The 26,160-nt window shown below is 42.7% G+C and overlaps 1 protein-coding gene across 1 annotated transcript in view; it reads left to right on the forward strand.

The window, feature by feature from the left end:
* The first annotated feature begins 12,480 nt into the window (after window positions 1-12,480).
* Window positions 12,481-26,160, forward strand: part of LOC125482985 (vesicle-associated membrane protein-associated protein A-like) — a 70,713-nt gene continuing 57,033 nt past the window's right edge. Inside the window, exon 1 of the mRNA XM_048596192.1 lies at window positions 12,481-12,744. Within this exon, the coding sequence (XP_048452149.1) occupies window positions 12,687-12,744 (58 nt within the window). The 5' untranslated portion in view covers window positions 12,481-12,686. The remainder of the gene's footprint in view (window positions 12,745-26,160) is intronic.

Below are 26,160 nucleotides of genomic sequence, written 5' to 3' on the forward strand. Positions count from 1 at the left end.
TTGAATGAGGTAGAAGATATAATGGGCTGAATGGCCTACTTCTGCTCCTACATCTTACCTGACATAGAGAATAGGCCTGTCAAGAAGCTGTGGGGAATCTACATTCAGGGATTTCTCCACGCGTTAGGAATTTTTAAACTCCACATGTCCATGACATCTGTAATCTGTTCCTGCCCAGAGTCCTGTCATGGGATTTTTAAATAATGTGAGATTAAATCTCAGCCTGCTACTCTGGGAAATTAAATTTAATTAATCAGTTAAAAACCATGAAGTAACCAGAAAGTGACCATGATGTCAAAATTCACTGAGTTCACTAATGTCTTTCAGAACGAAAACGTCCCCCCCCGAATCTAGATTAGTCCACATGTGGCTCCTGTACCAGACAACATTCTGAAAGTGAACGCCCTGGACCAACTTGAGATAAACAATCATGCTGCTTTTCTAGTGTTACCCACATCCCAGGAACAAATTGTGAAAAATAAAGATGATGATGTGATCAGCTGAAAGTAGAGACAGTCATACTTTGTGTTGTTAGAAAATCAGAAAACACACAAACAAATTAGCATCATCTTGTGGAGATAAAAATTGAGTTCTCCTGATTCCATATTCAGAGCTCATGACAAATTTCAATCATTAGGTTGAATGGAAAACTGATGCCTCCAGCTTTCTGACATCTAATTTTTCTGACTGGGTTAGTGGATTACCTTATAAATCATTCTGTGGCATAACAATGTTAATATGCTTCATGCATTCATGGAGATTCTACATTGTTTTTACACTTTTTCTGTGTTAAATTGGCAGAGAAGCATTTAGAAGAACAGAGGTGAGAACACCATAAATCCGCACTGTAACATGAAGGCCAAGTATGTTTTGAGAAAGCAAATATCATTTTCTTGCCTTTCACTTTTAAAAGAAAATTAAACCTTTATATTGTACAGAGTATCTGTCGGAGGACATAGAATACTTACCGTCTTCACAACATAGTTTAAATGCTGTCCAAACATATATTCATATGTTGCCATGATTCATCTATTTGACTAAAATCAAATGTAGTACCTGTTCTTATCAGCTTAACATCTAGAGCTCTTGAGGCACAGTGGTGTGGAGGTAGGGAGACCACATAGCTCCCGTACACCCTCCCTCCCCACCCCATTTGGTCCAAGGTTCAAGTTTTTCACTGAGGTAAAGGTGTGTTGCAATATATTTCAAAGAACTGGATTTATGAGACAATAAACTCCCCCTTGTCTTTCCTTTCCAATATTGTGGTCTACCAATTTGAATATTAAATATCTGCAAAATGTCCTGAGAGTAAGTTTAATGAGATCTAAGAGAGATCAAATGCAGATCTTGACAAATATTTTAGAAATTAAAAAAAACCTTAACCAGAGAAGTTGGCACACTTTGACATTTGCTAAAATCTTAATAGAGCTGTTAAACATGTCTCAAGTCAAGATCAATTACAAATGGCTAAAGTTGCTCTAGGATTTGTGTTTGCCAGAATCCAATTAGAACATAGAACATAGAACATAGAACATTACAGCGCAGTACAGGCCCTTCAGCCCTCGATGTTGCGCCGAACTGTGAAACCAATCTGAAGCCCATCTAACCTAAACTATTCCATTATCATCCATATGTTTATCCAATGACCATTTAAATGCCCTTTAAAAACTCAATTGATTAAATGAGCAATAGATCCTTTTAAACAGTAAATAAAAGGTCCAATAACATCTCCGTAGCATCTTTTGTTTCTTATTTCCATTACACAGTTTCCATTATAGATGAGGAGTTTAGAAGTGCATTCTCAAATCAGTCAATATATTGGTGTGTAACTGTAACCTCAGTGTGGATGTGAGGGAACAGCTTATGGAAATGCTAGGTTCAGTGCCTGGACTGTAATCAAGTTTGCTGATCCAAGCTAGGGCAGCCTAAGTAGGATTGTTACAAATCTAAGTGTCCCTAGCCTTGTGATCTAGAGTCAGAGTCATACAGCAAGGAAACAGACCCTCTGGCCCAACTTGTCCACGCCAACCAGGTTTCCTAAACTGAACTAGTCCCATTTGCCTGAATTTGGCCCATATCCGTTGAAATCTTTTCCATCCATGTACCTGTCCAAATGTCTTTCAAATGTTGTACTTGTACTTGCCTCTACCACTTTCTTATATGCTCGTTTCTTAGATGCTGTGCGGAAAAGCTGTCCCTCAGGTCCCTCTTAAATTTTTCCCCTGTCACCTTAATCCTATGCCTTCTAATTTTGAACTCCCCTATGCTGGAGAAAAGACCTTGGCTATTCACCTTATCCATACCCATCCTCTATAAGGTCACCCCTCAGCCCCCTACACTGCAGTGAGAAAAGTCCCAGCCTATCCAGCCTCTCCATGTAACTCAAACACTCCAGTCTCTGTAACATCCTTGTAAACCTTTTTTGAGCCCTTTCCAGTTTACTAATATCCTTCCTATAGCAGGACGATCAGAATTGCACACAGTACTCCAAATGTGGCCTTACCAATGTCTTGTACAGCTGTAACATGATGTCCCAACTGCTGTACTCAATACTCTGACCAATGGGTAACCTGTGTTTGAAAAAAATGATATGTAAGGACTGTAAGAGATTGATGATATTATGCTCCTATAGTTAAAACACCCACTTATTGTTTTATTCATGCAAGAGAACTGTTCCCTTTGATAGGGCCATGCGGCTGCATCTAGCTTCAGAGTGGATTATCAGCACTAGAGTCGCTGTCCGCAAGAGAAAAGAGACAGGAAGAAACTTTCTAAGATCCCAACCAACTTCAAAAGAAGAAAGAATTCAACAATAAGAACAATATGTTAAGAAGGTAGATGGATCATGTCAAGCATCTTTGATGTGTTGGGGTTGCACTTATCTAGCCAAGTGGAGAGTAATCTGTCAGAGTCTGATGGAATGCTCCCCATTTGCCTGGATGAGTGCTGCTCCGACAACATGCAAGAAGCTTTTTTGGAGATGGTCATTGCCTGGCATTTGTTTGATATGAATGTTGTTTGCCACTTGTGAATAGATGTCTGAACGTTCTGTTTACATTTTGGCTACTTACGTTTCTTGTAGATCCCTCCTCCTCCTGCTTATGAGTTAAAAAACTTTGCCAATTTTATACTTCCCTTTCTTGCCAAGTCATGAGTCCTAACCCATTTTCAGGTAGCTTTCTTTCCATCATTTTATTTCGTTTCTATTTCAGAATTGATGCCAGTGTCCCATGAAAAGGAAACTTTCTTTTCTACTCCAGTTTCCTTGCCACTTGTTAGTTCTCCAGAACTGTCTGCTCCTATGCCAATTCGACACGATTTGGGAAATAATCCTGTGGTTATTACCCCTGAGTTCTTACCTTTTAATTTAGAGGGTTATACTTGATTATTTTTCAGCAGGACCTCCTCCCAAAACTGTTCACAGAAAGACTTGTCCAGCCTCCACAAGTTAGGTCCTGCTGCCTCTGATTATGAGCTACCTTGTGCTCCAAGAGAGAGGGAACTATGTCTGCGAACATGTTGCAATGTATTTGCTTGATGTAGCTGTTACAGCTGAGTAGCTGGCTATGCATGAAAGCTGTGTGATATAGGAGTGAAGCATGCACTTCTTGGATGCTCAGTAAGACCTGTGGTGAATAGAACTTTGGTTGGTGAGTGATGAGGGTACAATGCATTGAACATTGTCTGAACAATAACATGGTCAGCATAGAATTTGGACATCCCAAAGTGGAGGGATTGAGGGGAAGGTAGATGTTAGGACTGGTAGGTCAGAAAGGAAAGACAAGCAGAGACAGGTAAATGAACACAATGGGACTAATGGGCTTCAGTGTGTCTATTTCAATGCAAGGAGTATTATAGGTAAGGCAGATGAGCTTAGAGCCTGGATCAGTACATGGGACTATGATGTTGTGGCCATTACACAGACTTGGTTGAGAGAGGACAGGAATGGCTGCTCAACTTTCCAGGGTTTCGTTGCTTAAGAAGAGATAGAGAGGAGGTAAAAGAGGTGGAGAAGTTGCATTCTCCAGAGAGAATGTCACATCTGCACTCTGCGAGGACATACTGGTGGGCTCATCCACTGAGACAATATGGGCAGACCTCAAAAATCATTCTGATAGGCTTATACTGTAGGGTCCACCAACAGCCACCGAGACATTGAGGAACAAATATGTAGTTAGATTAAGGAAAGATGCAATAACAACAGGGTTGTCATAGTGAGATAGTAAGAACTGCAGATGCTGGAGTCAGAGATAACAGAATGTGGAGCTGAAGGAACACAGCAGACCTTCAGAAAAATCTGAGGAAGGATCCCAATCTGAAACGTCAACTTTCCTGCTCCTCTGATGCTGCCTGGTCTGCTGTGTTCCTCCAGCTCCACACAGGGTTGTCACAGTGGGTGTCTTTAATTTTCCTCATATTGACTGGGACTCCCTTAAAGCAAGAGGCTTAAGCGGGGCAGAATTTATGAAATGCACCCAAGAGGGTTTCTTGAAACAGTATGTGATAGTCCAAATGGAGGAGGGGCTACACTGGACCTTGTATTGGCTAATGAGCCTGGCCAGGTGACTGACCTTTCAGTGGGACAGCATTTTGGAAACAGTGATCACAACTCGTTAAGGCTTAAGATAGCTATGAACAAGTACACATCAGGACCTTATGGGAAGGTACTAAATTGGGGGAGTGCAAATTCCATCAGTATTAGGCAGGAGCTAGCGAATGTTAGTTGGGAGGAGCTGTTATCCAGCAAGTCCACATTTGACATGTGGAAGTTGTTTAAAGACCTACTGATCATAGTTCAAGACCGCATGTTCCAGTAAGGAGAAAGGACAAGAATAGCAAGGTAAGGAACCCTTGGATAATGAGGGAGGTTGTGAATTAAGTCAAAAGGGAAAAAGGAGCATATATAAGGTTTAGGAAGCTAAAATCGGACAGGGCCTGTGAGGAATATAAAGAAAGCAGGAAAGAACTCAAGCAGAGAATTAAGACGGCAATAAGGAGCCATAAATGACCTTGGCAAGTAGGATTAATAAGAACATACATTAAAATCAAGGGGATTGCTAGGGAGAAGGTAGGACCACTCAAGGATAAAGGAGGGAAATTGTACTTGGAGGCAGAGAATGTGGGAGAGATCTTAAATGAGTACTTTGCATCAGTATTCCCCCAAGGAGAAGGATATGGGGGATAGTGAGATTAGTGTAGAGCATGCTAATATGCTAGGGCATTTTGAGATCAAGAAAGAAGTGGTGTTGGGTCTCTTGAAGAGTATTAAGGTAGATAAGTCCCCAGGTTATTGAGAGAGGCAAAAGAGAAGATTATTGGGTCTTGACTAAGATCATTGTAACCTCGCCAGCCACGAGAGGTCCCAGAGGACTGGCATGTAGCTAATGTTGTTCCTCTGTTCAAGAAGGGAAATAGGGATAATCCAGGAAACGATAGACCAGTGAGTCTCACATGAGTGATTGGGAAGCTATTGGAGAGAATTCTTAAGTATAGGGTTTATGTGCATTTGGAAAAGCATGGCCTAATTAGGAACAGTCCGCATGGCTTTGTGCGGGGCAGGTCATGTTTTAGTAACTTGATTGAATTTTTCGAGGAGGTGACAAAGGTGATCGATGAGGGTAGCACAATGGATGTTGTCCACATGGATTTTAGTATGGCTTTCAACAAGGTACCTCATGGTAGACTCATCCAGAAGATTAAAATGCATGAGTTCCATGGTGACTTGCCACTTCGCTTCAAAATTCGCTTGACCGTAGAAGGCGGAGGGTAGTGGTAGAAGGGTGTTTTTCTGGTTGAAGGTCTGTGACTAATGGTGTTCAGCAGGAATCCGTACTGGGACCTCTGCTGTTTGTGATATAGACTTGGATGAAAATGTCGATGGGTGGGTTAGTAAGTTTCTACACGATACAAAGATCGGTGGAGTTGTGGATAGTGTATAAGTTTGTCAAAAGGTATAGTGAGATATGGATCAGTTACAGATATGGGCAGAGAAATGGCAGATGGAGTTTAATCCGGGTAAGTGTGAGGCACTGCAATTTGGGAGATCAAATATTAAGGAAAAGTATACAGTTAATGGCAGGACCTTGAACCGCATTGATATACAGAGGGTTCTTGGGGTTCAAATCCATTTCTCCCTCAGGCAAGTAGATGGGGTGGTAAAGAAAGCATGGGGCATGCTTGCCTTTATTGGTCGGGGAATTGAGCACAAGAGTCAGGATGTCATGTTGCAACTTTATCAGACTTTGCCTAGGCCACACTTAGAGTATTGTGTTCAGTTCTGGTCACCATATTACAGGAAGGATGTGGAAGCTTTAGAGAGGGTGCAGAAGGGGTTAACCGGGATGCTGCCTGGATTAGTGTGTATGAGCTATAAAGAGAGGCTAGAAAAGCTTGGGTTGTTTTCCCTGGAGTGCCAGAGGCTCAGGGGAGACCCGACAGAGGTCTATAAAATTATGATATGCATAGATAGGGTTGACGTCAGAATATTTTTCCAGAGTTGAAATGTCTGATACAAGGGGGCATGCATTTAAGATGAGAGGGGTAATTTTTTTACACAGACAGTGGTAGGAGTCTGGAACACACTGCCAGGGTGGTGGTAGAGGCAGATACAAAAGGAGTGATTAAGGGACTTTTGGATAAGCACTTCAATATGCAAGGAATGGAGGGATATGGACCAATGGCAGGTAGAAGGGATTAGTTTAATTTGGCATCATGTTTGGCACAACACTGTGGGCTGAAGGGCCCTTCCTGTGCTGTACTGTTCTATGTTCTTTGGAAATGATTACCGGATATCTAAGTGCAACTTTATTTTTAAAGTGATGTGATTGTCCTTTGAATGATGGGAAAAGGCAAACATTACAGATCTGAAATTACCTTCAAGACTGAAACACATCAAAACAACTGGTGACATTTTTTCAACCAAAAATTGAATGTCATATCACAGATCTATGTCAACATTCACAAAACACCCTGCCGCTTGTTCTCTAACAGATCTTATGAAGGGAAATAACAGAAAATTTAAGAAGCATGTAATGATATAGAAAACATGGAGCTGTCAACATCAGGGAAAATTAGAAGCAAAGTGATATTGACTGCAAATCCATATAAATGTCTTGGGAGATTAAGATAGATAAAAATGTAATGGTTTTGAATATTTTCCTCAGAATGGATGTTAGGCAAATCACTTTATAATCTCTACATTCATGCGTCATTTCTTTCTATTTTCCTTTTAAATAACAAGTTTGATACAGTATTCTAAGGTTTTATTTCAGTACTGATTGGAAATTGTCTTCATCTCTTAAAATGCCTCAATGTTATTTTTTATGATGTGGCGGTGCCAATGTTGGACTGGGGTGGATAATGTCAGAAGTCGCACGACACCAGGTTATAGTTCAACAGATTTATTTGAAATCACAAGCTTTTGGAGTGCTGCTCCTTCATCAGGTGAAAGTCTGGTGCCGTATGACTTCTGGCTTTGTTACTTTTTAAATCTCTCCGTGACCTTGCACCTCCTCATCTCCGTATTCTCCTCCAGCCCAGCAGCCCTCTAAGAATTCAGGGTTCCTGCGATTCTGGTTTTTGTGCCTCCATTTCATTTGCCACACTATTGGTTACTATACTATCAGTGGCCAGTCTGCAGCTTTGGAACGGTCTCCCTGACCTCTCTCTTTCTCGACATGTCTCTCCTCATTTATAACGCTCCTCAAATCCAACTGTTTTCAAGCTTTTGTTTAGCTTTCTCTCGTCTTGCTCCTGGTGCCAATTTTTTTTTATCCAATTAAGTTTTCTGTTTAGCAATCTGGGGCATTTTAATCATGTTAAAGTCACTATATAAATGCAAATTGTTGTTATACTAGTCAGTTCGTACAATCTGGCAACTGCATAAAGACCAAGTATAAACAGAAGATGTTTGCAAATAATTAGCAGGTCTTGTAGCATCGCTAGCAAAAGCTCATAAGATGGAGGAACAGAAGTGGGCCATTTAGCCAATCGAGTCTGCTCCACAATTCAAAGAGATCAAGGCTGATCAGATGTTCGTCAACAAACAATTTTTTCACTATAACCTTTGGTTCCCTCACTGATTAAAAATCTGTCTATGGCAGCCCTCTTCAATAAAGAATTCCATGGATCCACTACCCTCTGAGGAAAGAAATTCCTCCTCATCCCCTTCTTAAAATGGAGAACCCTCTTTATGAGATAATACCCTCTGATTCTAGACACTGCTACAAGGGAAAACCTTTGCTCATGTACCCTGTTAAATTTCCTGAGAATTCTGTGTGTTTCAATAAGGTCCCCTCTCATTCTTCAAAACTGAAGTGAGTACAGACCCACCTACTCAACCAGTCCCCATTTACACAGTCCACCCATTCCTGAGATCAGCCTTCTTCCAGAGTTAGCTTATAGATAAGGAGCCTGAAACTGTTCACAGTATTCCAGCAAAAAAAAACATATGTTGCTGGTGAAACTCAACATATCTGGCAGCATCAGTGGGAAGAAAGCAGAGTTAATGTTTTGAGACCAGTGACTATTCATCAGAATTGTTAGTAGCTTGGAAAAACAGGTATTTATCCTGAAGACAAGGCTGGGGTGGGAGTGGGGAATGGAGAGGTCAGTGGATAGGTGGAGATGTAGCCCAGAGAGCGAGACAGGGAGAAAAGAGGGAGAGAGAACGAGAGAGAGAGATGAAAGGGGTAGGTAAACAAGGAGATTATGGTTTGCAGGCCAAGACAGCTGAATAGGTGATAATAAGAACTAAGAGTAAGAGAGAATGGGTGAGCAACCCATATAATGTTTTAATAAGCTGAGGAGTAGGTGAGAAATAAAATAGAAATTGTTGGAAATCCTCAGTTCTGAGGAAGTGTCACCAAACCCTAAACGTTAACTCTGATTTCCCTCCACAGATGCTGCCAGATCTGCTGAGCTTTTCCAGCAATTTCTGTTTTGTTTCTGATTTACAGCATCTGACCTTCTTTCAGTTTTTATTTAGGAGTAGGTGAGTATAGGTGACTCTGCTAAAAGCACTCTATGTTACATTCCTTGATGGACTGTGGGCAAAACTTGCAGGAAGGTCAGCATTTGTTGACCAATGCTAATTGGACTGAATAGCTTGCTAGGCCACCTCAGATGGCAGTGGAGAGTTAACTACATTCCTGTGGATCTGCAGTCACACCTAGGCCAAACCAATTAAGGGCTCCAAATTTACTTCCGTAAAGGAAAAATATTAGTGCATCAGTGGGTTTTTAAAACCAGCTTCTAATTTTAGATTTAATAGTGGAATTTAAATTCCGTCAGCTTCTGTGGTTAGATTTAATCCATAGTCTTAGGCCTCTGGATGATTAATTCAAAGGCATTATCACTGCACCATTGTTGTCATGGAGAGTAGTTTCATATCTTCATTTAACTCAATCACACATCCTTCTATTCCTTCCTCGCTCAGGCAATTATTTTGTTACTCCTTCAACGCTGGTCACCTCAACTTCTCCATGTGATAGCATTTCCATATTCTCTACTCTGTTACTTACAAAAAAGGTCAGTTAAAAGCAGAAGTGATTCCTTTTAAGTGCAAGCAATACATTTCAAATTATAATAAACTAATAGAAAGAATGTATCAAATTATAATTTTATTTCCTGCACCAAGTATATGTTACATATTCATTTCTGAAGAAGGGTCCAGACCCGAAACGTCAGCTTTCCTGCTCCTCCGATGCTGCCTGGCCTGCTGTGTTCATCCAGCCCTACACCTTGTTATATTAGAGATTGCTGGAATAGCTCAGCAGGTCTGGCAGCATCTGGGAAGAGGAATCAGAGTTAACGTTTTCAGGTCCGGTGACCCTTCCTCAGAACTGTTGGTAGCTACGAAAATGTCTATTTATATGCAGAAGGTAGGTGGGGGATGGGGTAAGGAGTAAAATGATAGGTGGGAATAGAGCCCAAAAAGAGAGAAGAATAGTTGGACAGACAAAGGAGTGGATAATGATCTGGCTGGGAGGGTGAATAGCTGTTAATGGAAGCTGTTAGTAGCTAGTGTGTAATGGCAGGGTATGTGATAGAGTCACAGAGTAATACAGCATGGAGACAGGCCCTTCAGCACAAACTGGTCCATGCTGACCATGGTGCCCACTCAGCCAGTTCCAAATACCCACATTTGGGCCATATCCCCCTAAATCCTTCTTATCCACGTACCTATCCAAATGTTTTTTAAAAGCTGCTATTGTACCTGCCTCAACCACTTTCTCCGGCAGCCCATTCCATTTATGCACCACTCTCTGCATGAAGAAGTTACCCCTCAGGTTCTTCTTAAATCTATCCCCTCTTACCTTAAACCTATGCTCTCTAGTTTTCAATTTCCCATCCCTGGGAAAAAGACTATATGCATTCATCCTATCTATGCCCCTCATGATTTTATACACCTCAATAAGGTCACTCCTCATTCTCCTACAATCCAAGGAATAAAGTTCTATCCTGGCCAACCTCTCCTATAACTCAGGTCTACCAGTCCTGGCAACATCCTCGTAAATCTTTTTTGCACACTTTCTATTCTAACTATGTCTTTCCTATAACAGGGTGAACAAAACTGTACACAATACTCCAAGTGCGGCCTCATCAACGACTTATACAACTGTAACGTAACATCCCAATTCCTATAGTCAATGCCTGGTGTGTGCGATTGGGGGCTAGGACATGGGAGAGTTCAGGCCCTAAAATTATTGAACTCGATATTGAGTCTGGAGGGCTGCAGGGTCCCCAAGCAGAAAATAAGGTGTTGTTTCTTCAGCTTTTCTTGTAGCATCCTCATTCCAGGAACCCTCCTTTAATTGTTCTAATCACAGAATTGTTATGGCGCAGATGGAGGTCATTTGACCCATCATAGCTGCATATGCTCTTCAAATTCAAACATCTTCATTACTTAGTGGAAATCTCCTGCTTTCTTCTCATTCCCTTGCACACTATTTCTATCTAAATAATTATCCAATATCCTTGAATACCTCAACTGAACCTGCCTCAATCATATTTCCAGGCAGTGCATTTTATATCTCAACTACTCACTGTGTGAAAAGATTTTCCTCAGTCCTTTGTGCGTTTATGCCTTTTAGTTTCTAATGCAATTATGTCTGTTCCTAAATAAGGAGCCCAAAACTGTACTGTGGATGCGGTCTCACCAATGGCTTTTTCAATTGAAGCAAAACATCCCACTTTCATATTCTACTCTCCTTGCTAAAAAAATCAAATGCCATGACACCTAGGTCCCTTTGCACCTTAAGGATTTTTCAATCTCTCTCCACTAAATAATACACTGCTTTTCCTGCCAAAGTGGACAAGTTAACTTTCCCACATTATACTCCATTTGCCTGTTCAGCTAACTTACCTAAATTCCACTGCAGACTTTGGCACAACTTGCTTTCCTACCTGTCTTTGTGTATTAAGCAGATTTAGCAACAATGCATTCGGCCCCTTCAGCCAAGTCACTGACAGAGACCATAAATAGAAGCAGGACCCTGCAGCATTGATCCGTGGTGGGGGGGATGAGGGGTGGAGGCATTCCACTTGTAACATCTTGCCCAATGAGAAAAACCTATTCACAAAGGCTCAATAATGAGGAAGTACAATTTTAAGGTGAAGGTTGAGAAAGTTAGAGGGGATTTAATGGGTTTTTTTCACTCAGAGAGTAGTGGGAATCTGGAATGCATTCCCAGGAAAAGTAACCTCATCATCTATTTAAAATGTGGATGAGCACTTGAAATGCCATAACGTTCAAAACTATGGGCAGGTGCCAGAAAGTGAGATTACCACAGAAGGGTTTTTGTCAGTGCAAACTGGATGGGCTCAATGATTTCCCCTGTATTACAGGCCTAACTCTTGGTTTTTGAGCATACTAGCATATTAACTCTTGGCACCGTGAGTTACCAAGGAAACAGAGACTGCAAACTATGCTCTCCCCTCCCCAACGCTACAGCGAGGGATTAATTCACGACTGATATTTTAATAATAATTTTTCTGAAGAAGGGTCAGCTTTCCCACTCCTCTGATGCTGCTTGGCCTGTTGTGTTCATCCAGCTCTACTCCTTATTATCTCAGTTCTCCAGCATCGGCAGTTCCTACTATCCCTGCTATCACAAGGCTCGGGAGCAGGTGGGACTTGAACCTGGGTCTCACGGATGAGAGATAGCAGGAACTGCAGATGCTCCAGAATCTGAGATAACAAGGTGTAGAGCTGGATGAACACAGCAGGCCAAGCAGCATCAGAGGAGCTGGAAGGCTGATGTTTCGGGCCTAGACTTCTGAAGAAGGGTCTAAGCCCGAAACATCAACCTTCCGGCTCCTCTGATGCTGCTTGACCTGCTGTGTTCATCCAGCTCTACACCTCGTTATCTCACGGATGAGAGGCGGGACCTCTGCCAGTGCGCCACATCATCGCGGACAGCCCGTCCGCGCGTCACGGGGTAAACTGCACTGCGCACGCTCGTGGCCGGTGAGCAACACCCCGGGTGGCGTCTGAGGACGCGCACGCACTTTGGCGTGCCCTGATCGGGTGCGCGCACGTCGGCGTCCTGCAGAGTCCGAGTGAGGCGGAGGGAAAGAAAAAAAAAATCAGCCCCTTTTACCCCTCCTCCTCCTCCCGGAGAGGATCGGATAAGCGCCATCAGGCAGTGAAGGCTCTGAGTGTCAGCCCTTCCCCCCCCACGACAATGGCCAGATTGGAGCAAGTACTGATCCTTGATCCGCCCGTCGAGCTCAAATTCAAAGGTGACTGACGCTCGCACCGACATATATTTATTTATTTGTTAGTTACTCTGCATTACACGGACCGGGTGTCGCTCCTCTCACACATTCACACTCTTCTTCCGTTTTCTTCGCATTCTTCACTGCTGCTGCTGCGGCTGCGGCACCGCCGCCGTTGTTTGCCTCGCCCCGGTTGGGTGGCTGAGAGCTGGTCCTTCAGCACCTATCTCCTCCTTGTTTTCCCCCCCCTCCCAAACTCCGGGGTATCGGGAGGCCCCGGCCGGCTCCACTCGAATCCCCCGGCAGTTCGCTCGCCGCAGCCGCCATTTTGGTAACGCGGACTAGGCCGTGCCTGGATCCTCGGCTGCGTCGTGATGGTGCCGCCGCCGGGTTCGGTGTGACTGAGTGTGCCGGGATTCTCAGCGAGGATCGGCTCGGTTCGGTTCGGTTCATTCTTCTTCTTCTCGGGGAATGTCAGCTTTGCTCCGAGGCCGAGTTTTGCCGGGGGAGGGTGGAATGAATCAGTTTATGCAGAGTGGGCCCCACGTTACCTGGTCTTTTTCTTATTCCTCTTTTTTTATTGCTGGGCCTTTGGGACAGCCTGAAATCGGGAACCGGCTCTTTTGAGTAGGGGAAAGGTGCCGAACGCTGTGCTCACCCCAGATCACATGGGATTCAGAGGCTGGAGATTTTTTTTCGTCCAAATTGCATCCTTCACGAGTTTAGCAGCCGTGATCTATTTTCAGCAACATCTCTATGTGCACAGATATTCACCCTTACTTCAAAATATTTAAAATTGCCATTTATAATAGTGGAAAACAGTCTACTTAAATGCCTCTTAGGAACATAGAAAGATAACAAGGACCAGATAGCACTTTAAAAAATTGCTGAATGGTTCAGAAAATATATTTTAATTAGGAGCTAGCCTTCTAAATTACTGTATTGATACATCGAATCCTTGCCCTGTGTAATGGGATAGCCTTCGTGTGTGTTTTTATAGTTATAGTTAGCTGAATAATTATGGCGGAAATACCAGACAGTTCATACACTGGTTTTAAGTATTTCTATTTCCTAATTTTTCTACGTTCTAAGAAACGTGTTCAAACAAAAAAAAACTCAGGCTTAAGTATTAAAATTAACTTTGGGATAACTAGATACTTGTGTTTGATTCTGGAGATTTTGCAATGCTGGGAATAAAAACAGTTTCACTCAAATTTATTTTCAAGCCCTGATGCCAAAATTGGGCCACAGCTGTTTGAGAAGAACCTCAGTATGCCTTGACCCTGTATGCTTACCTTAATGTGATATTGCATTGCTGGTCTCTTTGACACTTTACCATAGAACAAACTAACTCCACCCAAAGTGCCAACGAGGCTGTTGGAGACATGACTGAGCTGCAATCTCTGCCCTTTGGCACCAAGTGGATTATGTTTCTTAAGATCGTTAGTATGACATGATCTTGCACTTTCTTTGGCTAGGCTTCATTCCAAAGAACAGATCGAATAAGTAATTTATGCTCTTGACTTAATTGCTGATTCCAGATGACATTTAAGTTTGACCTTTTTAAAAAATGCTAATTTTCAGACAAACATACTGTTGCTGAAAATTAACATAATGTTTTGTCATAAAAAAATTGTTCAGTTTGTCAAATGTTGAATAAGGAGAAAAAGTCAGTATCAGTAAAGACTAAAATGGACTTGACAAATTTACATTTGTCTTTTGAAATGTTCTGTTAAGAACTGGAATGACTTTGACATGTTTTATCCTCTTCATTCAGGGTGAGATTATGGCATTTGCTTTCTGGAGTTTGTGTGATATGTTGACGTTTTCTTCAGCTTGCCATTGTTTGGGTCTTTTATTTCTGACTTAACTAAATTATGAGGAGAAAGTAGTTTTCCATGAAGGAATTTAAATTGCAATTGCTATGCTGAGTGAAATCAAGCAATTTGTACCACTCTACACCCTCCCTGTCAAAAATCTGGATTTTCAACTTTTATTTGACCTCAGACTCTGGAACATGATAAGCCGCATGGTACTTTTTACATCTCCTATTCACCATTGGCATTGAAGCTTCTTACTCGGGTCTGGAAGTTCGTTTGAATTCTACCTTGCTGTTTTTGATCATAGTCTCTGTGAAGAGATGTTAATGTTGTGATAATGCTACTGGATGAATGATTTAGAAACGTGACTTCAAATCTCACCGCAGCTCAAATTCAATAAGTAAAAAGTCTACTGCAAGGATTTCTTGATTTTTGACTCTAGCGACAGTGAAGTCTGATGGCATCAGGTTCAGCTCAGGCAAGAACACCTGTGGATTACCACCTCCTGTCCTCCCTCCACTGAAAAATCTGTACTTCATTGTTGAATACTACCTGGGAGTAATGTTGAGAATAGGAAGGGCACCATTTGTTCTCTCGGTGGGGAAATTCAATGAACAATTGTAGCTTTGTAGCTCCACTACTGACTGAGCTCCCAAGGACATAAATGCTGCGCTGAGCCTGTGACAGCAAACATGGGAACCAACAAGAGGGACAAGAAAGACCTCGTCCGCACCAATTTATCTGTCACGGATGCATTTGACTCTGACAGCATTGAGAGGAATGACACAGACTGTGTGGAGATGAAGTCCTGCCCTTTTTGAATATCTTTTCCATCATCTGTATGGCACTTTGACCATGCTGAACATGATATAGGAGATTCCACAAATATCCCCATCCTCATTGATGGTGGGACCTATGATATCATTGCATTAGACCAGGCTGGAGCATTTGCAAGTATCATCAGTCAAGTGCTGAATGGGTGCTTCATTTTAGTGTCCTCCAGATCCTGGTCTTCTGTTCAATTCCATTCGCTGCTCATAATATTAATCACCAGTTGAACTAATGAGGTGCAGCGAAGGCTATGGACCTTTGTCCATAGGATGTGAAAATTTCAGGCATGGTAGGCATTTGCTGCCCCTTCCTCATTACCTTTGAGAACATGGTGATAAGCCATTCACTTTCTCGAGTGTTCACTGTTCACAGTCTGCGTGAAGTAGGTGAACCCATAGTGCTTTTGAAGATGGAGTTCCAGTCATTACCCAATGGCATTAAGAAACAGGAATATAGTCCCTGACAGCATTGTGCAGATGGCTGTCTCCAAAGCTAGTCATGCCTTCCTCTCAAGCTATTTTGCAGTACAGCTGTAACACTGGCATTTACCCGACAGTGTTGACCACTGAGCTGAGATTTCCTGTCCACAACAAGTAGAACTGATCCAACTCAGCCAGTAACTGCCTTACTCAGTCGCCAGCTAAGGTAGATGTCATTGACAATCCTATCAGGAGGCACTTACAGCAATAATATTATCTATGTTCAGTTTAACTTCCATCAAAGGTGTTTGAACTTCAAAATTCCTCGCAGCCTTGGACCAAACAGAGACAGTAGCTGATTTGTAATAAAATTAATTGAGATGGTGTGGACTTTGGCGGGGCCAGGATTTATTCCCCATCCGTTGTTGCGCTTGAGAAGCTGGTAGTGAGTTGTGCCTTAAACTGCTATAATCGATTTAATAACATAAGTACACTGATTATGCCATTATGGAGTGAGTTTTACAAGTTTTGCCCAAAGACAACAAAAGAAAAGCAATATATTTCCAAGTCAGGATGATAGGAGCTTTGAGAGGAACTTCGAAGTGGTGGTGTTCCCTTGTATCTGCTGACCTTGTCCTTCGAGATGATAATGATCATGGGTTTGAAAGGTGCTGTTTGAAGGACCTTTTTGAATTCTGCAGTGCATCTTGTAATTGGTACACACAGGTGGTGACTGTGCATTAGTGGTGGAAGAATGTGGATGTAGTGCTGATCAAGCTGTCTGCTTTGTCTGGGTGGTATCAAGCTGCTTGTTCTGTTGGAGCTGGCAAATGGGGAGTATTCCATCACACTCCTGGCTAGTTCCTTGTAGATAGTGTACAGGCTTTGGTGAGCCAGAAGGTGAGTTACTCACTGCTGGATTCCTAGCCTCTAACCAGCTCTTTGTAGCTATGGTATTAATAGAGTTTATAGTCAGTAGGTACCCCATCTCCCCAGGATGTTTTTAGTGAAGGACTTGAGGTGAGATTGTACATTTTTGTTTTGAAACATTGGTGAAGTGCCTCAAGACATGTCACTAAAAGGCATTATTAGGTGTTGTCCAGGCCCAACTATTTTCAAATGCTTCTGGAGAGGTGATGGCATTGTTACAATGTCACTAGACTACTAATCCATAACCTCAGGCTCATGTTTTAGGACATTGGTTATGCTGGGTTTCAAATTAATGGTGACATTTGAGTTCAATAATAAAGGAAAACTAGATATTAAATGCTCGCCTAATAGTGACCATGTATCTCTCAAATATAAACACTCATCTGATTCACTCATATCCTTTTGGGAAGAAAAGCTGCCATCCTTATCAGACTCTGGGCAGTCAAGGTAGTTGACTCTCAACTGTCCTCTGAGCAATTCGGAATGGACAATAAATGCTCATCTAGCCTAATTCCAATGAATATGTAAAACATGATTTCGCACCATCGTAAGGTCAGAAGTGGGGACATGGAAATGTCATTGTTTGGGTATTAGGCAACCAAAAGCACAAAAAGTAGTGGGGGTTAGAGGTGGGAATGTTTAAGAATTGCTGGAATTAGATGGGTGCAGATATCTTGGAGGCTGGTGGACTGAGGAGGAAGGCGAGAATGTAGGAGAGATAGTAGGAACTGCCGATGCTGGGGAATCTGAGATTACAAGGTGTAGAGCTGGATGGACACAGCAGGCCAAGCAGCAGCAGAGGAGCAGGAAAGCTGACGTTTCGGGTCTGGTCCCTTCAGAAATGGGGGAGGGGAAGGGGATTCTGAAATAAATAGAGAGAGAGGGGGAGGTGGATGGAAGATGGATAAAGGAGCAATAGGTGGAGAGGAGACGGACAGGTCAAGGAGGCAGGGATGGAGCCAGTAAAGGTGAGTGTAGGTGGGGAGTTAGGGTGGGAGTTGGTCAGTCCAGGGAAGACGGACAGTTCGAGGAGGCGGGGATGAGGCTGATAAGAGGTGGTGGTGGGGGTTGAGGTGGGAGGAGTGGATAGGTGGGAGAAAGGATGGACAGGTTAGGGAGGCGGGGACGAGCTGGGCTGGTTTTGGGATGCGGTAGGGGGAGGGGAGATTTTGAAGCTTGTGAAGTCCACATTGATACCATTGGGCTGCAGGGTTCCCAAGTGAAATATGAGGTGCTGTTCCTGCAACCTTCGGGTGGCATCGTTGTGGCACTGGAGGAGGCCCAGGATGGACATGTTGTCCAAGGAGTGGGGGGGGAGTGGAAGTGGTTTGTGACTGGAAGGTGCAGTCGTTTGTCACGAACTGAGCGTAGGTGTTCCACAAAGCGGTCTCCAAGCCAAGAATGTAGGAGACTAACCAAGAGTTAACCAGAGTTCAAAGTAAAGTCAACAGATTCTTACCAGACCACAAGGTTGCTGTTTTATTAGAGAGATGACTGGTGCTGGTTTGACCAGAGGAGTCACCACACCTCAGGTGATGTGGGGGTGTGGGTGGGGATGTTGAAAAGGAGAATCCTTCATGGTAACCTGACCTGGTGTGGGGATTGAACACATGGTGATGGAATCACTCTGCATTGTAAACCAGCAATTCAGCCAACTGAGCTAATTCTTTCAAAATTGAGTTGATTGACAGGGAATAGAATTTAGAGTGGGATTGAAAATTATAGCTTTAATCTTAATACTAAATTGAAGAAAATTCAGGCAATAATGGATGTCTGATAAACTGCCTGATTTAGTGACAGTGGGAAAGTTGAGAGGGACTGTGGTGGGGCTGGGTGTTGTCAGTATATATGTGAAAAGCAGTGCTCCACTTCTTGAATGCTGTCGCCAAGAGTCACAGAAATGAGGAATAACAGAGGACCAGGGTTAGATTCTTGGGGTTTTCCAGAAATAATGGCACGGAATGTGGAATAGAAGCCATTATAAGTAACATACAATAATTAGTTAAGCCAGAACAGTAGTCCGAACCAGCCGAACAAGTCTTGAAGCGTTGCAGGAGGTTAGGGTGGTAAATTGCATCAAAAGGCTTCAGACAGATGGTAAAAGGTGATAATCAGTCACAGTCACATAGGATGTAATTTGCTCCTTTGTTAGGAGTTGTTTTGATGCTCTGGAAGTGGCAGATCATGGAAATAGTTTTTTTTTAGTGAAACAACATAAAAATTCAAAAATTGATCTGGAAGGTCAGTGTTGATTTAAATTAATCATGAGCTCTGCTAACTCCCTGCTGCAGAATTAGTTGAAGCAAATATTATAGATTTATGGATGCCTCGGGGAGACAGTGGTCTCATGGTGTTATTGCTAGAATGTTAATCCAGACACTCAACTAATGTTCTGGGGACCCTGCTTCCACCATGGCAGATGGTGGAATTTGAATTCACTAAAAAATCTGGAATTAAGAATTTATTGATGACCATGAAGGTATTGTTGATTGTTGGGAAAAAAAAAATCCACCTGGCTCACCAAAGGGTAGGAAATCTGACCACCTCAACTGCTCTGGCCTACATTTGATTCCAGACCCACGACAATGTCTCATCTGTTCTCTGGGCAATTAAGGATGGGCAATGAGTGTTGGCCTGGCCACTGACATCTCATCCTGTACATGAATTTAAAAAGAGGAAATTTAGAAAAGCAGAGATATAGTAGGAACTGCAGATGCTGGAGAATCTGAGATAACGAGGTGTAGAGCTGGATGAACACAGAAGGCCGAGCAGGAAAGCTGACGTTACGGGCCTAGAGAAGGGTCTAGGCCCGAAACGTCAGCTTTCCTGCTCCTCTGATGCTGCTTGGCCTGCTGTGTTCATGCAGCTCTACACCTTGTTATCTTAAATTAGAAAAGCATATAACGGAGATGGCAACTGCATGTTATGTTAACGGTTTTAAGACGATAATATGAATGGGTGGAGTTTTGAGCGGAGTACAAAGACTGAAATAGTCTGGTTGTATGGTATCTTTTATTCTGAAATTAATCTTCAGCCTCTGAAACTTTTAAATCAAGCTTATATTGTAACAATTTTATTATTGCATCTTTATTTAGCTTTTTTTAACATGTCTATTCTTGGATGTGAAGAAAGATAAACTTTGGACAGATTTAGACCCTGGCTTAGTTTCGCCTAAGCTATCAAATAATTTGAAACTATTGCTAAGTGCTCGACTGTAAAAATCAAAACCGAATCTTTCAAACGTATGTTAGACATGAACATTTAATAAATACATAGGGCAGACACTTTGTAATCCACGTTAACAAATATATATAGATGTATACTCTTGGCATGACTGTCAGCTTACACTTCTGTGTCTGATACATAAATCAAATTGCCATCTTTTTCTCCTTGTGGCTGCTGACTTCAGGTTAAAAGCATGAAGGATTGCGTTTCGGTTAAAATGCGTATAACTTTGCTTCTAAAATTGACTCATGTTTTGGAAGTTTCATTAATTTCTCAATAGGACAGCTTAATATGTTTTTAAAGTTCAGGCTCAGAAGTGATGTTTTCTGTCAGCCGAAAGGAATTGCATGTTGATTTCATCTTGCTATGCTAGCATCCTTCACTTTTTTTTGGCGAGGAGTTGAGGAATGCTTCTCTAAAACAACATAACATAAAGTGAGTTGAATTTTCAGAGAAAAATATGGTTTAAACACAAAGTACCAGCTAACAAGTGAAATCTGACTTAATCACATAATGAGAGACCTGATACAGTACACTTTATGTAGCGTATCTTTGTTTTGAAACATCACAACTTTGCCAAGAATGCCGTACAAGATCTAGTATAGAATTTGTTTAGTGGTTGGCTTGCTGTGTGGTTGAAGGTGCTGGCTTTAGGTGTCAGTCACTGTGCTGTAATGGATTCCAGTTCCACTGTTGTCAGACTTTTGGAGTCTGGTAGAACATTGGTAGTGCCTTTCAGAAGGTCCAGGTTCGAGTCCACCTGCCTCAGGGATTTGCCCAACCATGGAACGTGTTCGAACAGTTTGAATAGTAAATGTGTCTTATTTATTTGAGTTGTCACGTAACGCTGATACGACCTAAAGCACTTTATAGCTACTGTCTTAAATTTAAGTGTTGGAAACACAGAAGCCAATTCGCAGATACCAACGCTGAACAGGAGGAACAGTGCATTTTCAAGGAACTGCCAGTCAGCTATTCTTCCTGTTTTATTGTTGGTTTTGCTCTACTTTTTGTTTTGTTAATTTCTTGAGCAACTGGTTATAGAATTTCTCTATGTTTTTCATTTCCTCCGAGGAACTAATTGGTCAAGTATCAGATCAGTTGTGTATTTTGATCCTGTTAGTTTCCGATAAGAACAGGTTTTAAAAAAAGAGAACACTGTGCGGAGCTGGAGGAACACAGGTCAGGCAGCATCAGAGGAGCTGGAAAGTTGATGTTTCGGGCTGGGACACTTCAACTGTGTTGTCTCTGACTCCAGCATCTTCAGTTCTTGCTATCTCTTTCAAAAAAAAGCTACCTTTATCTGTGGACAGCATTTCTCAAGGTACGCTATTGACTTTGTACTCATTAGGAAAAGACTGTCAAGCTTAAAAGTTCTTTAGTGATAGCATAAGAACAGGAAAAAGCCATTCAATGCTTCAAGCCTATTTGACCATTCGATTACATCATGCAATACTTTGTAACTGCTAGTTGCATTTACAGTGAAACGTAAAAAATAAGAGCGAGAGTAGGTGATTGGCCGGCTTTGCCATTCACCATGTTCATAGCTGATCTTCTTTCGCAACACCATATGTGCATGCTCTCCCCACACGCTTTTTGATACTATCGGTCTCTAGAAATTATATTATTTTTTCTTAAACATATTCATGACTTGGACTCCACAGTCTTCTGGTAGAGCATTTCAGAGGTTTACCACCCTCTGTATTGAGAGATTTCTCCTCATTTCATACCAAAATAATCTGCCCCATATGGTAAACCTATGACCCCACTGTTCTAGTTTCCCGCTTACAGGTCAGGGGCAACATCATCCGTGCATCCAGTCTTTTTGGTTTTATGGAGATCTCTTTTCATTCTTCTAAATGCTGGTGAATATTGTCCCAGTCATCCATTCTCTCCTGTACAGGAAACCAGCCATTCCTGAAACTCCATCTGGTGACCCTTAGTTGTACTCCCTTTGTGGCAACTATATCCTTACTTGGGTAAGGAGAGAGAGCTACAAACAACTCCAGGTATAGTCTCACCCAAGCCCTGTACTTAAACCATCTTGCAATGAAGGCTGACGTACTGTTTGCCTTCCAAACTGCTCACTCTATGTATGCTTGCTTTCAGTAACTGGTGTACAAGAACATCCAGGTCTCAATATTTCCCGATCTTTCTTCATTTAACTAATAATTCGTCATTTTGTTTTTGCTATTGAAGTGGGTGACTTCATATTAACCATGTTATACTGCATCTGCCATGGATTTGCCCACTCATTCAATTTGTCTAATTTGCCTTGCATGCCTTCCATATAGTCTTCACCATTCAATCACACCTACCTCTATGTCATCAGCAAACCTGGAAATGTTGCATTTGATTCCCTCATCAAAATTGTTATATAGCGAATAGTTGGGGTCCAACCACATCCTTGCTGTAATCCACTTGTTACTGCTTGCAATCTGAAAAAGCGCCCATTTATTCCTTTCCTGTTTCTTGATTGTTGCAGGAGCATTATTAAACACAATTAGTCACGTGGTATTATTAGGATTGACAACCATGAGCTTGGTCTAAGGGAGCGCTTTTAAGACGTCTTAAAGGAGGAAAGGGAAATGGAAAAACTTGGACAGAGAATTTCAGAGTTTGGAGATAGGCAGTTGCTGGGGAGAGAGACCCAGTTGGTGGCAAGAAAGTGGAGTTTGGGCTGGAGAGCCAAGATAACAGCTTTGGCTGTCCGGTATTGGAGAAATTATTTGCTTATACAATGTTGAGACTGAGGTGGAAGAGCAATAGAGCTGATTATTATCAGCATGCATGTGGAAATTGATGCTGTGTTTATGGATGATGATGAGGGGAAGCATGCAGATGTTGAATCAGAGGCAATAGATGCTAGAGATGGTAAGAACTGCCGATGCTGGAGTCAGAGATAACACAGTGTGGAGCTAGAAGAGCACAGCGGGCCAGATAGCATCAGAGGAGCAGGAAAGTTGATGTTTTGGGTAGGGACCCTTCTTCAGAAATGGGGGGAGGGGGAAGGGAGCTCTGAAATAAGTAGAGGGAGGAGGGGTGGGGCTGGGGAAATTAGGTGGGATGGTGATAGGTGAGTGCAGGTAGGCAGTAGTGGGGATTAGTCAGTGAGGTGGGAGAGAAGATGGACAAGTTGTGTCAGGTCAAGGAGGTGGGGATGAGAGGGAGGATTGGTCATGGGATGAGGCCAGGGGTGAGGAGATTTTGAAACTGGTAAAGTCCACATTGAAAACTTTGGGTTGTAGGCTCCCACGGTTGAATATGAGGTGCTGCTCCTCCAGTTCCTGGGTGGCGTCGTTGTGACACTGGAGGAGGCCCAGGATGGACATGTCGCCCAGGGAGTGGGATGGGGAGTTGAAATGGTTCACAACTGGAAGATGTTGTCGTTTGTCATGAACAGAGGACAGGTGCTCTACAAAGCGGTCTCCGAGCCTCCGCTTGGTCTCATCAATGTAGAGGAGGCCACATTGGGAGCAGTGGATGCAGTAGACCACATGGGCAGATTTGCAGGTGAACCTCTGTCTGATGTGGAAGGTTTTTTTTTGTTCCTTGGATGGAGGTGAGGGGGGAGGTGTCGGCGCAGGTGTAGCACTTCCTGCAGTTTCAGGGAAAGGTGCCGGGGGTGGAGGGGCTAGTGGGGAGTGTGGAGTGGATGAGGTAGTTGCGTAGAGAGCAGTCTCTATAGGAGGCAGATAGGGGTGGGGAGGGAAATATATCCTTGGTTGTGGGGTCAGAATGCAGGTGCGGAAGTGTCGAAGAATGATATGTTGAATCCGGAGGTTAGTGGACTGATATGTGAGGACAAGGGGGATTCTGTTTTTATTTTTGTTGTGCGGAGGGCATGTGAGGGCAGAGGTGCAGGAAACGCCAGAGATGCAGTCTAAAGCATTATCGACCACTGAAGGGGGGCAGTTGTGGTCCTTGAAATAAGAGGACATCTGGGATGTTCGGGAGTGGAAAGCCCCATCTTGGGAGCAGGTGCAGCGGAGGCGGAGGAATTAGGAGTTGGTCCCGCCCACCCCCTAAAACATCCCTGCATTTCCCAAGGCTAATCTACTTAGCCTGGACAATTTAGCATGGCCAATCCAGCTAACCTGCACATCTTTGGACTGTGGGAGGAAACCGGGTGTTTCCTTAATCTTACTCAATTATGGTCATTAAGGCCAAAAATGCTTTCCCACTGACATATCTAACATTTGCCAGGCTTGTGGAAGCTTATTGCAGATGGCAGGGGCTTAAAATTAGATTTCCACCACCAGTTTCCTTGTAGGACTTTGTGCATGCTGGCTTAAAAAGCTGTCCTGGACACATTTTAAGAATTTCACCTCCTCTAAGCCTTTTTGTCTATGCCAGTAGCTAAAAGGACACCAAATTGGATTGAAGATGGTGGTAAAGGGTTGCTTTTTGAACTGCAGGCCTGTGACCAGCAGTGTGCCCGAAGGATCGGTGCTGACTCCACTGCTTATCGTCATTATTATAGAAATGATTTGGATGTGAACATCGGATGCGTGGTTCATAAATTTGCAGATAATGCCAAAATAAATGGTGGAGTGGACAGTGAAGAAGGTTATCTCAGAGTACAGTGGGCTGAGGAGTGGCAGATAGAGTTTAATTTTGACAAATATGAGGTGCTGCATTTGGTAAGGCACACCAAGGCAGGATCTATAAACTTAATGGTAGAGCCCCGAGGAGTGTTGCTGAACAAAATGACCTAGGGGTGCAGGTGCATTTTATTTTGAAAGTTGAGTCTCAGGTAGATTGGGTGATGAAGAAGGCGTTTGACATGCTTGCCTTCATTGGTCAGAGCTTTGTTTTGGAGTAGGGACGTCATTGCTGCAGCTGTACAGGATGTTGGTGAGGCCACTTTTGGAATACTATGTACAGTTCTGGTCGCCCTTCTATATGGAAGATATTGTTAAACTTGAGGGTGCAAAAAAATTTACAAGGTTATTGCTGGGATTGGAAGGTTTGAGTAATAGGGAGAGGCTGAATAGACTGGGGTTTTTCTCCCTGGAGCTTAGGAGGTTTGTAAAATCGTGAGAGTCATGGATAGGGTGAATAGTCAAGGTCTTTTCCTCAGGGTAAGGAAGTCCAAAACTAGAGGACATAAGTTTCAGGTGAGAGGGAAAAGATTTAAAAAGGACCCGAGAGGTAACTTTCTCACGCAGAGAGTGGTGTGTGTATGGAACTAGCTGCTAGAGGAAGTGCTGGAGATGGATACAGTTACAACAAGTGAAAGGCATCAGTTTGGGTATATGAATAGGAAGGGTTTAGAGTATGGTCCAGATGCTGGCAAATGGGACTAGGTCAGATGGGATGTCTGGTCGGCGTGGATGAGTTGGATTGAAAGGTCTATTTCCATGCTATATGACTCTGACTCCAAGTTAAAATCCCTACTATTAGTATTCTTATTTATGCCGTTCTGAGATTTGTCTGCATATGTTTTTCTATCTGTCACTGACTATTAGGGGGCCTACAGTGCATCTCCAAAAATGTGATTGTCCTTTTTTTTCAAAGTTCTATCCATATGGCCTCATTTGAGAAACCCACCAAGATACCATCCATCCTTATGACAGTGATGGAGTATTTGATCAATATTGCAAAGCCACTCCCTGCAAGTTCTCCTCCAGGCCATCACCAACCTGACTTGGAAATATATCGCAGTTCCTTCACTGTCACTAGTTCAGAATCTTCGTATTCCCTTCCAAAGGGCATTGTGGGTCAACCTACAGCACATGGACTGCAGTAGTTCAAGAATGTAGCTCACTGCTACCTTCTCAAGGGCAATTAGGATGGATAGGAAATGCTCGCCAGCCAGCGATGCCCATGTCCCATGATTTGGATAACAACAAAAATCCTGACCAGGTGACCTATCTACTTTGTCTGATGCAGCACCATTAGAAAAGAATTGTTAGCAGTTCTTGTGACAGTATGGAAAATGGCTAGAAAAGATGGCTGCTGACTTAATTAGTAATGGTTAATTAGTTTTATTAACGCGGTTTCTGAAAATATTGCCAAAACCTTTGAGATGATTTGCTGTGTGAATGAAGTATGATTTAATCCATTGACAAGGATTAAGAAAACAAGAGTTAATTTAACAGCTGAACGTGCCATGCAATATAAAGTTTTTTTGATTTGCAACCAGAAATGTGATCACTTTCTAGTGATGCTTAAGTGGAATGTTTGCATTTTGAAACTGCAGTACCCCAGAA

This window comes from Rhincodon typus, chromosome 4 (assembly GCF_021869965.1).
Source record: "Rhincodon typus isolate 14 chromosome 4, sRhiTyp1.1, whole genome shotgun sequence".
NCBI lineage: Eukaryota > Metazoa > Chordata > Chondrichthyes > Orectolobiformes > Rhincodontidae > Rhincodon > Rhincodon typus.